Source organism: Danio rerio, chromosome 6, assembly GCF_049306965.1.
Source record: "Danio rerio strain Tuebingen ecotype United States chromosome 6, GRCz12tu, whole genome shotgun sequence".
Lineage (NCBI taxonomy): Eukaryota > Metazoa > Chordata > Actinopteri > Cypriniformes > Danionidae > Danio > Danio rerio.
This window is the reverse complement of record NC_133181.1, coordinates 30,260,028-30,275,832: the sequence shown is the minus strand read 5'-3', so window position 1 is coordinate 30,275,832 and position 15,805 is coordinate 30,260,028. Positions and strand designations below refer to the sequence as shown.

General features: G+C 40.1%; 2 protein-coding genes across 3 annotated transcripts in view; both read right to left on the bottom strand.

The window, feature by feature from the left end:
* rab6ba (RAB6B, member RAS oncogene family a) overlaps nt 1-15,805 on the bottom strand; it is a 213,720-nt gene that overhangs the window by 90,146 nt on the left and 107,769 nt on the right. For both annotated transcript variants that reach the window (XM_005165932.6, NM_001034179.1), the window contains 1 exon segment: nt 14,593-14,651. In XM_005165932.6, the coding sequence (XP_005165989.2) occupies nt 14,593-14,651 (59 nt within the window).
* LOC141386287 (uncharacterized) overlaps nt 1-15,805 on the bottom strand; it is an 816,166-nt gene that overhangs the window by 702,418 nt on the left and 97,943 nt on the right. The window lies entirely within an intron of this gene.

The following is a 15,805-nucleotide window of genomic DNA, read 5'->3' as shown; positions in this document are numbered from 1 at the left end:
AATGACCCACGTACCATATATAAGCAGCTCACACACACACTTCATTGCGAAGTCTTGTTTAGCCCCGGCCAGCATTTCTGAGCGTTCTATCCTGCCTGATCTCCCGTTTACCACTTCAGCCCGTTTCTCGACTCTGCTCTGTCTTCTGCCTGCCCTTGACCAAAGCCTGCTTACACGGATTCTGATTCTCGCTGCCTGCCCCTGACTAAAGCCTGTAACACGGACTCTGAATCACGCTGCCTGCCCTTGACACAAGCCTGGTAATCACTCTGCCTCTGTTATCTGCTAATCATCGTTGAGTTGTATGTTGTATGTTCGCACAGCCGTGCGAGGTGTTGATGTTTAAGTGTGACTTAATAAATACTGCAAAATGGATCCCTCCGTGTCAGTCTCCCCGTTACAGAAGACTTCGCCCAACACGGATCCCGCAGCCATCCAGGTTTTGTCTCACGAAGTCACAACACAAGCTCAGGTATTGTCAACACACCAACAACAACTAACACATCTAACTCAGTTAACAGACGAACTGGTGAAATCCCTACAAAACCTGCAAGCTGCTGCCACTGCGCAACCCACCGCCAACTACTCTCCAAGTCCACTTGTTGTTGCACAACCGCCGATGACTTCCGGAATACGATTGGCTTTTCCTGACAAGTTCTCAGGTAACCCAGCAAAATGTAAAGGCTTCCTACTGCAATGTAAACTGTTTATCGCCCAACAGCCCCATCTGTTTAAGGACGAGAATGGGAAAATTGCTTTTGTGTGCTCCCTGCTCACTGGGAAGGCGCTAGACTGGGCTACTGCAGTTTGGCCAGACAGTACCCCGATATTTCCCTCGTTTAATGACTTTCTCAAACGTTTCTGCACTGTGTTCGATCATCCGGAGGGTGGTCGTAACGCTGGCGAGGAGCTATTGTGCATCCAACAGGGAGATCGCTCCGCAGCTGAGTTCGCCCTGCAGTTCCGCACTTTGGCAGCGCAAACTGGCTGGGCTGATGATCCGCTTGCCACGCTCTACAGAAAGGCTCTAAGACCAGAATTGCAGCGAGAGATGGCATGTCGTGACGAGGGAAAAACACTGGATCAACTAATCGAACTTTCCATAAGGTTAGACACTCTCCTCCGCACTCGCAATCCGCTATGCTCAATTGCTTCCAGTCCTGTATCCCCTGAAACCTCCGCTGAACCCATGCAATTGGGTAGAACCCGCCTGAACCCAGAAGAGCGAGAACGACGGAGAAGAAATCACCTGTGCATTTACTGCGGATTTCCAGGTCATACTAAGGTTTTATGTCCCAACAAGCCTCTCCCTAAAACCCTCTCGGTGAGTGCAACCACTATGTTCACTACCACTAATAATGTTGTGAATCTGCCTGTCACTTTGAGAAGCAATGGAGATGAGATTGAGACTATGGCCATGATCGATTCAGGAGCCGCTGGTAACTTTATTGATTACACGTTTGCCACCACTCACTCCATTCCTTTAACCTCCTGTGATTCCTCCATAGCCATCACTGCTGTAGACGGGCGCCCTTTGGGAGAAGGACGTATAAAATTCCAGACCCTGCCAATCTTACTTCAAACAGGCTCTCTCCATGAAGAGGAAATCTCCCTTCTTGCCATCAACTCCCCTAAACACTCTGTAATTCTTGGGTTACCATGGCTACAACAGCATGACCCTCAAGTCTCTTGGAGAACTGGTGAGATCACAAAATGGAGCAATCAATGCTTTACCCAATGTCTGCATTCTGTTTCCCTGTCCAGATCAACACAATTAACAAGACCGAAGACTCTGAACTCCGTCATGTTCCTGATGCTTATCATGATTTAATTGAGGCATTTAATAAACAGAAGGCTACCAAGCTCCCTCCACATCGTGAAAATGACTGTGCCATCGAGCTGCTACCCGGCACCACGCCCCCTCGTGGTCGCATTTTCCCTCTCTCACAACCTGAAACTGAAGCTATGAAGAGTTACATTTCTGAGGAGCTAGAGAAGGGCTTTATTCGACCATCTACTTCACCCGCTTCAGCAGGGTTTTTCTTCGTCAAGAAGGATGGCAGCTTGCGCCCATGCATTGATTACCGAGGCTTAAATGAGATCACAGTTAAATACCGCTACCCATTGCCATTGGTTCCAGCCGCCCTTGAGCAACTCCGATCCGCCCAGTATTTCACTAAGTTAGACCTCCGTAGTGCATATAACCTCATCCGCATACGACAGGGAGACGAGTGGAAAACCGGGTTCTCTACAATCGACGGCCACTACGAATACCTCGTTATGCCCTTCGGCCTAGCAAACAGTCCTTCCGTGTTCCAGGCATTTGTAAATGAGGTATTTAGAGACATGCTCAACAAGTGGGTCATAGTGTATATTGACGACATCCTGGTCTACTCCAATTCGCTATCTGAGCATATCCAGCACGTCCGGGCAGTGCTCAAACGCCTCATTCAAAACCAGCTGTATGCAAAGAGCTCCAAGTGCGAATTCCACCAGACCTGCATCTCATTCCTTGGCTACATCATCAGTCCAGAAGGCGTGGCCATGGACCAGCAAAAGGTCGACTCCGTGACACAATGGCCACAACCCGAGACCATCAGACAACTACAACGATTTCTGGGCTTTGCTAACTTCTACAGGCGCTTCATAAGAAACTTCAGTTCAGTCGCTGCTCCACTGACCGCCATGGTAAAAGCCAACAATGCTCGCCTTAAATGGAACCCAGACGCTGTCCGAGCATTTACTCAGCTAAAAACTCGCTTCTCCAGTGCACCCATTCTGCGTCATCCTGATCCCGAGCAACCCTTTGTTGTCGAAATTGACGCGTCCAACACTGGAATTGGAGCCATCCTGTCCCAAAGATCCCTAGTTACTAAGAAGCTCCATCCCTGTGCCTTCTATTCTCGCAAGCTCAACTCCGCTGAACGGAACTACGATGTGGGAAACCGAGAACTCCTCGCCATGAAAGCCGCGCTAGAAGAATGGAGACACTGGCTTGAGGGCGCAAAACATCCTTTCATCGTCATCACCGATCACAAAAACCTAGAATATATCCGTTCCTGTAAACGTCTGAACCCTAGACAGGCAAGATGGGCGCTGTTTTTCACCCGATTTGACTTCCAAGTCACCTATATCCCTGGCTCAAAAAACATCAAAGCAGATGCTCTGTCCCGCCTCTCAGACGATGAGACCTCTGAATACCATGATGAACCCATAATCAAAGATCCTCTAATTGTCGCTCCTATCCAGTGGGATATAGAACAGGAGATCCTTCAAGCCGCCGAAACCAATCCATCTCCACAGCCCTGTCCAGAGAATAAAATCTTCGTTCCCCCATCACTTCGAGAAAGGCTCATCTCCGAGGTACATGACCACCCCAGTTCCGGTCACCCAGGCAGCACAGCCACCGTACAACTGATTCAATCCCGCTATTGGTGGTCATCCATACACCAAGATGTCATTAACTTCATCAATAAATGCTCACCCTGTCAGATGTCCAAACACTCCCGTCACCGTCCAGCTGGATTACTCCAACCCCTGGAGGTGCCACATCGTCCCTGGTCACACATCGCAATAGATTTCATTACCGATTTACCCATATCTCAGGGCAAAACCACCATCCTCACAGTAGTGGATCGATTCTCAAAATCCTGCCGCCTTATCCCCATCTCTAAACTGCCTACAGCCATGGAGACGGCCGAATTACTCTGCGAGTGTGTGTTCCGGTACTACGGTCTCCCCGAAGACATCGTGTCGGATAGAGGTCCCCAGTTTACATCCCGACTCTGGTCAGCATTCTTTAAAAATCTCCAAATCAATGTTAGCCTAACATCCGGCTATCATCCCCAATCCAACGGGCAGACAGAGCGCTTGAACCAGGAAATCGGCAGATTTCTCCGCACGTACTGCCATTCGAACCAGAATGAATGGGCCAAATTTCTGATGTGGGCAGAATATGCTCAGAACTCCCTCAGAAAAGCATCTACTGGATTAACCCCATTTTAATGCGTGCTGGGCTTCCAACCTCCTCTCTTTCCCTGGTCCGGCGAGACCTCTGAACTCCCTGCGGTGGATACCTGGTTTAAAAACTGCGAAGAGGTCTGGAACGCAGCTCACACTCACCTCTCTCACGCCGTACGGCGTTTCAAGGAACAAGCCGATCGACACCGACGTCCTGGTCCCATGTATTCCCCAGGACAATGGGTATGGCTTTCCACCCGCGACTTACGCCTCAAGCTGCCCTGCAAGAAGCTCAGTCCCAGGTACGTGGGTCCTTTCCAGATTGAAAGACAAATATCTCCTGTTTCGTTCAGACTGACACTCCCTAATCATTTTCGTATATCCCCCACTTTCCATGTCTCTCTGCTCAAGCCTGCTGCTGGTCCAGCCGAGGCGGATAGGGAGGTGGCAGCCGGTGAACAGGGTCCCCCGCCCCTCATGATCGATGGTGAGGAGGCCTACCAGATCCACGAGATCCTGAGATCCAGACGCCGGGGTGGACAACTCCAATATCTCGTTGATTGGGAGGGGTACGGCCCGGAGAAGAGATCTTGGATTAACCGCAAGGACATCCTCGACACCACACTACTGGAAGAGTTCCACTCACAACATCCGGAGATGCCGGCCCCTCGCCCCCGTGGAAGACCCCGGCGTCGAGAATTGCCTCACTTCAGGAGCCGTTCGTTGGGGGGGGCTCTGTCACCAACTCGGTCCCAGTCATTCCCCTCGCTGACCAGCAGAGGTCACCATCTCCGGACTTCTAACCATTACGTCATCCATTTCACTCTGATCCCAGCACACCTGTCCTCCATCTCACTAATGACCCACGTACCATATATAAGCAGCTCACACACACACTTCATTGCGAAGTCTTGTTTAGCCCCGGCCAGCATTACTGAGTGTTCTATCCTGCCTGATCTCCCGTTTACCACTTCAGCCCGTTTCTCGACTCTGCTCTGTCTTCTGCCTGCCCTTGACCAAAGCCTGCTTACACGGACTCTGATTCTCGCTGCCTGCCCCTGACTAAAGCCTGTAACACGGACTCTGAATCACGCTGCCTGCCCTTGACACAAGCCTGGTAATCACTCTGCCTCTGTTATCTGCTAATCATCGTTGAGTTGTATGTTGTATGTTCGCACAGCCGTGCGAGGTGTTGATGTTTAAGTGTGACTTAATAAATACTGCAAAATGGATCCCTCCGTGTCAGTCTCCCCGTTACACAGTGGTAAAACAAATAAGACCTTTTTTAGAATAAAAAATATTAGAAGAAATAATGTAAAAATGAGGCTTGCTCTATTAAACATTATTTGGGAAATATTTGAAAAGAAAACTAAATTCACAGGACGGATAATAATTTTGACTTCAACTATATCATTAGAACATTTAAAATTATGAAGTGCCCAGTACATTTCCCTTTAAATAAAACTTGGGCATGACAGTCTACTCTGGTTTATACAATAGGGCTGTGCAAAAAAAACTCAAGTTATTGTTTTAAAGTGAAATCCTCTGAGATTTTAACTTCTTATTTACTTTCAATTAGTAACTGGTATTTTGTCTTCTTGTGCTATTCAGAGTGAGAGATTAAACTAGTTCAAGAATGCACATTTTGCAGCCACCAAAAGTTGGTGATGTGAGTTTATAGTTTAAAAACTACAAATAAATATAAATATACAAAAGCACATTGATCCTAAGACATGCATTAATGCCCTGGCCTGCTATGAGTTCAAAAATGACCACTACCCAACATTATCATACAGCTTCGAAGAGCCATAACAATTAAGACTAATCAGACAATGTTTGTCTAAAAGTGACAAACACTGAGGATGGCTTGAGAGTGAGTAAATTACCAGTTAGTTTATTTTTTTGGGTTTACTATTAGTCTTCTTTAGCACAAGCTTTGCTGACAAATAGTTGATCAAATTAGTTTGAGTTAATGGGCTTTTTGCAAATAAACTGCACAAATTTGTTTATTAAATATCTCAGTTGTGCTGTAGTCTGTAATGAGTAGTGTGGTGTCATGAACTGCGGGAACTGGCTGTTAATTAGAGTAGTGAATAAAAATTGTCAAGCTACTACCTCAGATGGCAAATTGAAAACATTTGGTGGCAGGGCTTTAAGCTGCATAGCACCACAGTTATGGAATTCCCTGCCGTTAGATATTTGTCAGGTCGACTCTATCTCCAATTTTAAATCCTAGGTTAAAACCTTTCTGTTCAGGATTGTTTTTAATGATTTTCTGGATTAATACTATGTTTTATTACTCTTCTGTCTTGTTTTTATAATGTGCCTGTGACATACTGTCCTTGAGTGCTTTGAAAGGCACCTATAAGGTATTACTATTAATTATTATTATTATTATTATTATTATTATTATTATTATTATCAAATTCATGTGGTCTAAGTGCATGTGATTAATATAATTAAAGAATTTAAAACCAAAATCAAACAACAAGTGCTTCAGAGTTAATTAATGTGTCAGTGCTCTTTTGATAAGGGATTCATAAAGATAAACAACCAAATCATAAGTACTAGGGACTCAAAAAGTAGGAGAAAGTTAAAAAAGGCTTTAATAACATGGCTATTAAAAATAAATAAATAAACAGCACTAATGTGCATCGCACCTAAGTAAGAAATAAATAAGTAATAAATATTTTAAAACTATTAGTACAGGTTGTCAATATTGGTCCTCGTGACCCCCCATTTTGCACATTATTAATGTCTCTCTTGATTGTTGCTTATAGTAAAAAAAAGCTGAACTAAGGAACTGTTTTCCAACTGACATGTTCTCTGGTTAGGATCCACCGCTCTCTACTCTCTGACCCCAGCACATGGGAAACCATTTGAAAGTTTACTACATTTAAAAACAAAGATTTGCTTTATACACTGTTAACATTTAACATTTAATAAAAATTTTTTAAATAATTTTCTAATGTCAGCAAGCGATTTTCACATCCACTAAGATCAGTAGTTGCCTAGCATCATAAAAAGTGTAGCACACTACTCTTTTCGAAAAAATACATCATTCACAAGACTCGTCACTCATATAGTTTTAAATGGGGAAACTAGACTGACACTTCTCTAGGAGAGGGGCTCGGTCCAAGCATGTGATCTTTTTCTAGAGTTTCTGAGTTTCTGAGTTTCTGCAGGTTCATTGTTATAAACCACATATTTGGTGGAATATCAGTGAATAATTGCTTCACAGAGGTGATATATATAAATCTACATATACTTTTAAACAAACCAACTTCTCTTGAAAACAAATGTTGTCTGGTTTTTAAATCAGTATGAAATGAGCACAAGATAAGGTATGTCAACAAAAAGGAAGTGCGGTGTGCCTCCTGTTTTCAAAATTATAATACATAAGTTAAGATTACCTAATTGAAGTAAGGCAACATGTTTGCACAATTGAATTGAGTAAAGTTAACAAATAACTTTTTACAATGAGCTCCAAATCAACATTGGTCTTGAGGCAAATAATTACAACAAAAATAAAAATGATCCAAGGACGTATCTTTCATTCTTATCAGCTGGGGTGTGTTGTGCGGTCTGGCGCAAAATGGCTGCCGTCACGTCATCCAGGTGGATGCTGCACACTGGTGGTAAATGAGGAGACCCCCCCCCCCTCCCATGTGTAGAGCGCTTTGAGTGCCCAGAAAAGCACTATATAAATGTAAGGACATTTTTATTATTATTATTAATTATTATTATGTAAGATAATTTTCTTAATATACTTTACAGTGCATTGAACAGCTTGTTATATTTGGGTCAATGATGGACGGTGTAAATTTAAAACCTTTAGCTGTCTAGATATTCAATTTACTTCCAATTCCATCTAAAATGCTAATCTATTGAGCTTAAGTTTTGTTGCATTTGATCCACAAAGCATTAGAGTGTTCTGAATTGAATAAAAGACTGGGAATTTTATTAACATAAACCATCCTTCCTCAAAATTTTACAGAATGTTTACACAGAAATAAACACAAACCATACTATACTGTAAGTTTGGAATAGTGCCAGAAAGCACACAGAGTCTGTTCACAAAGCACTCATGTAATCTTATTACTGTATGACACTAGCAGCGCAGCATGCTTAGTCTGATTTATGACACATACTGTACATCTTATCGTTGCACACCCTGTGAAATGAAGATCAGGAGGTTTGTTACTTAGAGCTTAACTCTGCTATTACTCTGCTAAAGCTGCTGTCGGAACAGTGAACGGACTATACGAAAGTACTGTAAGAGTCATTTATTTGCACTGTATATTTATATATCATAAACCTTAGATATATAAAGATTGAGAGGATAAGTACGGAAAAATTTGCGACAGTTTTTTTTTTTTTTACTGTGTGTGTAATTGTAATTTCCTTTGGTTTATCTGGGAAGGGTTGAGAACATATTTGTTTAAATTGTCCTGTAATATGGTTACAACCCATTGTACAGATGAAGTATATCAGAACATTTGTCCATTTTGTCCTCAAACAGCTCCTGTATGTAATATTAATTTCTTACAAATGTAATCTAAAAGCTTTTGAATATTCGAAGGTTTTTGCCTTCTGTATATGCAAAGTCCTTTGAAATAATTCATATGGAACTGTAATGCGGTCAAGACCTGCCTGTGGCTACTTTAATTGCACACCTTACAAAGTTCATCAGTCAATCAGAATTAAGCAATCAACATTCCTGTAGTATAAATAATTCATTCATTCATTCATTTTCTTGTCAGCTTAGCCCCTTTATTAATCCGGTGTCGCCACAGCGGAACGAATCGCCAACTTATCCAGCACATTTTTACACAGTGGATGCCCTTCCAGCCGTAACCCATCTCTGGGAAACATACACACACACACTCATAGATTACTGACAATTTAGCCTACCCAATTCACCTTTACCGCATGTCTTTGGACTATGGGGGAAACCGGAGCACCCGGAGGAAACCCACGCGAACGCAGGGAGAACATGCAAACTCCACACAGACACATCAACTGAGCCAATGTTCCAACCAGCGACCCAGCGACCTTCTTTCAGTGAGGCGACAACACTACCTACTGCGCCACTGCGTCGCCTAGTATAAATAATATTAATCCATTTTTTGTTGCTGATGAGGTTTTCTCCTTGTGAAGAAAAATGAAAATGCACTCTGTATCCTACTAAAGTTTAAACATTTGTGAACAAGAAGATCATAAAGAGAAAAGGAGAGGATATAAAGAGAGAGAAAATGGCAAGATCAAGGCCAGAGAGACTTCAGAGCTGTCATCATGCATATGTCTCAGACGCTTGGACTGTTGTGACAGTGGGAACTTGTAGTGGCTCTAAAGCTGTGACTCAGCTCAAAAACTATGACAGCTAAATAGACATATGCCTGCAGAGCATTTCAGACACACTCTGTACATTCTGTACATGATACTGTACATTCCAGTGTCCTTCAGGTTGTATGGGCGATAAACCCTGCAGATAAGTTAAATGAAAAATTTAAGTCTACGAAAAGTGTAAACACTTGAACATAACAGCACTTTATAACATACACACATGGGTGATTTTTCAATTAAGGGTACTTTTGAGTACTTGAAATACTTTAACTGCTTAGTGCAAGGAAAAAAAAGCATATCCTTAATGTAGAAAAGACAAAGTGTTCTTAGAGTATGTAGATGTTAGTAGCCACATATCTGTATATTGTGGGACGAACATGAAGTTAGAAGGATATTACAACTTTGTATATATATATATATATATATATATATATATATATATATATATATATATATATATATATATATATATATATATATATATACAGTCACTGGCCACTTTATTAGGTACACCATACTAGTATTGGATTAGAGCCCATTTTGCCCTTATAACTGCCTTAATCCTTCATGGCATAGATTCAACAAGGTACTAAAAATATTCTTCAGAGATTTTGGTCATATTGACATGATGATAGCATTCTCATGATGAGAATCTCCAGTTCCACCACATCCCAAAGGTGCTCTATTGTATTGAGAGCTGGTGATTGTGCCATTTAAGCACAGTGAACTCATTGTCATGTATAAGAAACCAGTCTGTGATGATTCAAGCTTTATGACATGGTGCGTTATCCTGCTGGAAGTAGCCATCAGAAGATGGGTACACTGTGGTCATAAAGGGATGGACATGGTCAGCAACAATACTCAGGTAGGCTGTTGTGTTGACACAATGCTCGATTGATACTAATGGGCCCAATATGTGCCAAGAAAATACCCCCACACCATTACACCACCACCAGCAGCCTGAATCGTTAATACAAGGCAGGATGGGTCCATGTTTTCATGTTGTTAATGCCAAATTTTGACCCTACCCTCTGAATGTCACAGCTGAAATCGAGACTCATCAGACCAGGCAACATTTTTCCAATCTTCTATTGTCCAATTTTGGTGAGTCTGTGTGAATTGTAGCCTCAGTTTCCTGTTCTTAGCTGACAAGAGTGGCACCCGGTTTGGTCTTCTGCTGCTGTAGCCCATCCGCCTCAAGGTTTGACGTGTTGTGCATTTAGAAATGCTCTTCTACATACCTCAGTCGTAACGGTTATTTGAGGTATTGCTGCCATTCTCCCATGACCTCTGGCATCAACAAGGCATTTGGATATTCTCTCTTTTTCAGACCATTCTCTGTAAACCCTACAGATGGTTGTGCTTAAAAATCCTAGTAGATCAGCAGTTTCTGAAGTACTCAGACCAGCATGTCTGGCACCAACAACCATGGCATGTTCAAAGTCACTTAAATCACCTTTCTTCTCCATTCTGATGCTCGGTTTCAACTGCAGCAGATAGCCTTGACCATGTCTACATGTCTAAATGCATTAAGTTGCTGCCATTTGATTGGCTGATTAGAAATTTGCATTAAAGAGCAGTTGGACAGGTGTACCTAATAAAGTGATCGGACATGGCAAAACATATTTGAACTTCAAATTAATATAAAACAGTTTGTTCTTTATACGGATGTAAGGAAGTGCCTATTTGCAGCACTAGTGATTTTCATTTTATTTTTTATTCACATTGTTTACACAATTTGTCAACATTACATTCATTTTCTGCATTAGAAAAGACTAAATTAAATGGCAAATGTATTCCCATACAAATTATGGCATGTGCAAGCTTATGCTAATTTGAAGTGCATAAATCAGGTCTATTTGAGTCTTCTCAATATTCTCCATAAGCATCTTAAAGCTCTAAAGCCATTACAAGCAAGTTTTAAAAACAAAAGGGATTTTCTGTGCTTTTAAACATTTATTATTACAATTTGTTGAGTCTCCCTATACAGTTTGATAAAGCAATTAGACCAGGAAGCTGCTTTACGTGACGTCACACTTAACAAGCGGATAGTACACATGTGCATGAAGTCACTTTTTCATAAAACTATCATTTTGTATCCCCAAAGATTATCTTACAAAACCCAGCCCCCCCCCAAGTGATGAAAATTTTAATAAATATTACAAGAATAAAAAGAAATGTATACAAAAACAATCATGCATATCCTTCCTGTATATATATATATATAAGTAAATCAATCACACACCAAACAGACTCGTTTCCTGTATACCAGCTCTCTCACAGGTTTAATTAAAAAATATGAACCTCATACAGACAACACTTCCCTTGAGATGTTTCACACAGCATGCTTTCCACCCCCGCGTTATTCAACAATACAACAACAGTCCAAAACAACCTTCCACGGAATCTACATCTAGCTTACCATTCATTTACCCATTATCATTTCCAGCATAAAATCAATTATATTGTGATATTAAACAAACCATACATATATATTTATCATTGCTGCAGCTCCTATAGTTAAAACTGTGACTGAATTAATTCCAGATAAATAAGAGTTGCTGAAGTGATGTTGTATTTTTACTGTCACACATGACAAAAATTAATATATTATACACATTTCATACCTGCCAACACTCAGTTTTTCCTGGCAATCTCCTATATTTCAGACCTATCTCCCACCACCCTCCCCTTTTGTTATTTCTCCTAGAAAAATCCTATAGTTTCACCCTGCCTTCTGTTCTCAGCTTTTTGGTACAGTCTGTAACAACCCCGAATCACCAACTTTGGTGTAGTATGTGGATCGCAGCAGCCACCTGAGTTACCGTGACTGACGTCCACCAAACAATTTCAGTTTTTCCGGAACATGACAAGATGATCACATTTCTGAACAGTGTTTTATTGTTTTGTGCCATATAACGTTATAAGTCAGACATGGTTAATAAAAACATGTAGATACAACATAAACAATCAGTATTCAGCTCACTTTACTATTATGTGCCAAGTGAAAAAATAATAAATGACTCAGTCTAATGTTCAAAAGCTCACAGTTACTTCTTCTGTCATGTTTTCTGGCTGACTAGAGATTGTTTTCCTTCTGTCTCACTCTATCTTGATCCATTTGCAGTTTCATCTTGAGATACTTTTTGATCAGGCCCATTATCAGATTTACTTGTGGTTTTAAAAAATGAATATATGTGTGTCTGCCTCGTTGCCATTTTGAAAATACAAATATTATTTATGTAGGCCACGATGCGATTATTTATTTTCACTACTACTTGCTCGACACACAATCACCAACCAATGAGAGTGATTGTAAGCATAATGCTGCAGACAGGAATGAGTGATTTACATGTTAAGTCAATTCAAAGACACAAAAAGATATCCTGGGACAGGATACACACAAATGACAAGATTTGCACGAATGAAGAGGCATGTGTTGAGCATTTTGTGCAATTGACATGCGTTTCGTGTAAATCACTGTAGTTGGAAAGATCTGAAGTTCAGCAGACATTCGCACCGCGTTAACCAATCAGGAGATTTCTCTTGTAGGGGAGTGATTATGACGTAGAGCCTGTTGTTGGTGTCCCAGGGGGAAATTCTTCTGCCAACACCGGATAACAGTTCATCAAACTGGGCTCGGCTCAGTCAGAAGCACCCCTGACAGCTTCCATCATCCAGGTATAGTTTCTGGAGGAGTTTATGAAGTCACAGAGCTAGGTGCACCTCAAATTGTATCTAGTGGTGGATCTAGTGGTTGGATCTACAGCGCCGCACGAATATATGCTGTTTTTAAGCATTCCTAAAGCACATAAAAAACAGCTACTTTCTAAATAATATCCATGTTAGCCATCTAGCAATGAAGCTAGAGTGACCGGGCAGACAAAAGCCTATTCCATGACACGAATCTGCACTTGTCGTGAAGTGAATTTGACACGTGAATGAAGTGAGCTAACACAAAATTTCTATTTACACGTGAATCGATATTTATGCGTGAATAGCGTAATCTATTCGTGCGTACCACGTCTGGTGTGAACACAGCACTTGAAAGCCGATTGGCTGAAAATATTGTTGAGGGTCAATAGTTAAAAGTGACTTTTGCTTTAACTTGCACATAGTGACTACCGTCAAGTGTGCGCACACACAATATCCATACAGCCTTCACTTGCACTCATTCACATCCTCTCTCTCTCTCTCTCTCTCTCTCTCTCACACACACACACACACACAAACACACACATAGGTATTCACCATGCACAAGTTAAAGCCGGATCCATTCAAATAAATACTGAAATGCAAAACTCGAATATCTGATTTTTTTCGAAACAGGATCTGGCAAGATCCGGCTCAAATTAAGCACTGGTTTTGCTGCCCTTTTACAGTCCATTTATTGAAAATAAGAACAAGTTATGGAGAAAAAATATTATACATAATTTTATATAAATTAAAAGGCACTATATGAAGATAAATGTATTTGACTCCTTTATGGAAAAAACAGCAGTTGCAATTTTTAAAGATAATACACATCCCCTTCACTCAGCTTTTGAAGTGTTACCATCAGGACGCAGGTTGAAAATTCCTAAAGCACAAAGAAATGCTTATAAATAGTCATTTCTCCCAATGGCAGTTGTTGTTTTAAATTGGAACACCGTTTGAAGTGAATGTGGTGGTTGCCAAGAGAATTGTTTTGTTGATGAGTGTTTCATTGTGTGATTGTTGTATGTATGCAATTGTTGTCTTAAATCCAGTGTTATAGACAAATTTCCTTTCTGCGCCTAGCAGAACAAACAATAAAGTTTAAACTTAAACTTAAAAACAAGAAATAAAATATACGCTATATCTATATGTTTTGCTGTCACACCATTGGACAGTTTTATTGTCCTTTTCAGTAAAAAAAAAAAAAAAACTGTCAAGACATTGATACAGTTGGTGGGTTTACAGTTGGGTTTTTATGTTTTATGCTCTTATACTTTCAATATTTGAACTTTAAAATTAAAAAAACATATATTTAGAAATTTTATCCAAAAATGGTGTTTTACAAACAAAAAGCCAATTTGTCAACTAAGGATATTTAAATTTCACAAATGCATCTGTGTGAATCAACAACCGCACAACTCCCGAATAATGCTGCACATTTATAATCAATTTGTTAGAATTATCCTCACAAATGAACAAACTCAGCTCATTGTGTTTTGTGTGAAAGGACTCTTTTGATGGTGCACAATAAGAGGAGGGCAACTTTGAGCTCTACGAATGATGGAATGACAAGGACGTCAAGCAGCCTACCTGATATGTGTTGTCAAAGCTGTCATACATGAAGCGTGTGATCAGGGAAGTCTTCCCCACTGTAAGAGAACAAAGAGGAGAAAAAAAGCATTAAAACAGAAGCCATTTGAAAGCAGACGGCGACTGAGGAAGCCAGTGATGCCTGCCTGGGCTTACTGGATTGATTTGCAAGCCGTGGGCTGCCAACTGCGCTAATTGAAACTTCTGCCAAGAGATCTAATCATTCAATAGAAGATTAACCGAGAAGGTCGTCAGTATACAGCAAGCCATTTAGCATTTAATCTATAAACTATATATATATATATATATATATATATATATATATATATATATATATATATATATATATATTTTTTATTTTTTTTATTTTTTTTTTTTATATATATACAACCTGTGCTTATGTTTTAGACACAAGGATAGGTGTGACAATACACTAAATACACTACAGTCACAATTCAATATGTATCTTGATAATGTACTAACAATACAATATTGTCTCTATATTGTAAGTTTAATATTATTATATGAGTGTTGTTACACATGGTAAAAAAAAGCAATAATAATATAATATAAAGGCCTTCTGTTGGTTAAAATGCTATATTTGTGAGAAATTCCTTGTAAAGCTCAACCTTGCAGTGAAAAAAAAAGGTTTTACCAAAGAGAAAGCGTTTCTACATTTTTTGTGTGTAAGCAAGTATTTTACAGTACTTTAAAACTACTCAAAATGTCTCTGTCAGTTTTCAAACAATTAATTCACCTAAGTTACACAAGCGGCAGTTTTACATCTGTCACATCCATAACGGAGAGATGTCACATCCATACCCAAGCTTTTCCCTCATAAATGCAAAAATGTCAAATAAAATAAAATCCACGTTTTTTGTTCTATACAGAGCCAACTCTTATCTTTTTGCATATACATTTTCCAAAGTCAAATTTAAGCCATTTCAAGCGCATTTCCAAGTAAATAAAAATAATAAAAATAAAATAAAATTAAGCACTTTACAACTTTGGCAAGTTATTTATAGTATATTTACAATGTATTTATAGTATTAGTATATTTACATACACATACATATGTTTTCACATTATGCTATATGTTTTAGTATAGTATAGTATAGTATAGTATAGTATAGTATAGTATAGTATAGTATAGTATAGTATAGTATAGTATAGTATAGCATAGTGGTAAATTCTAAGGTACATTTTTGATGTT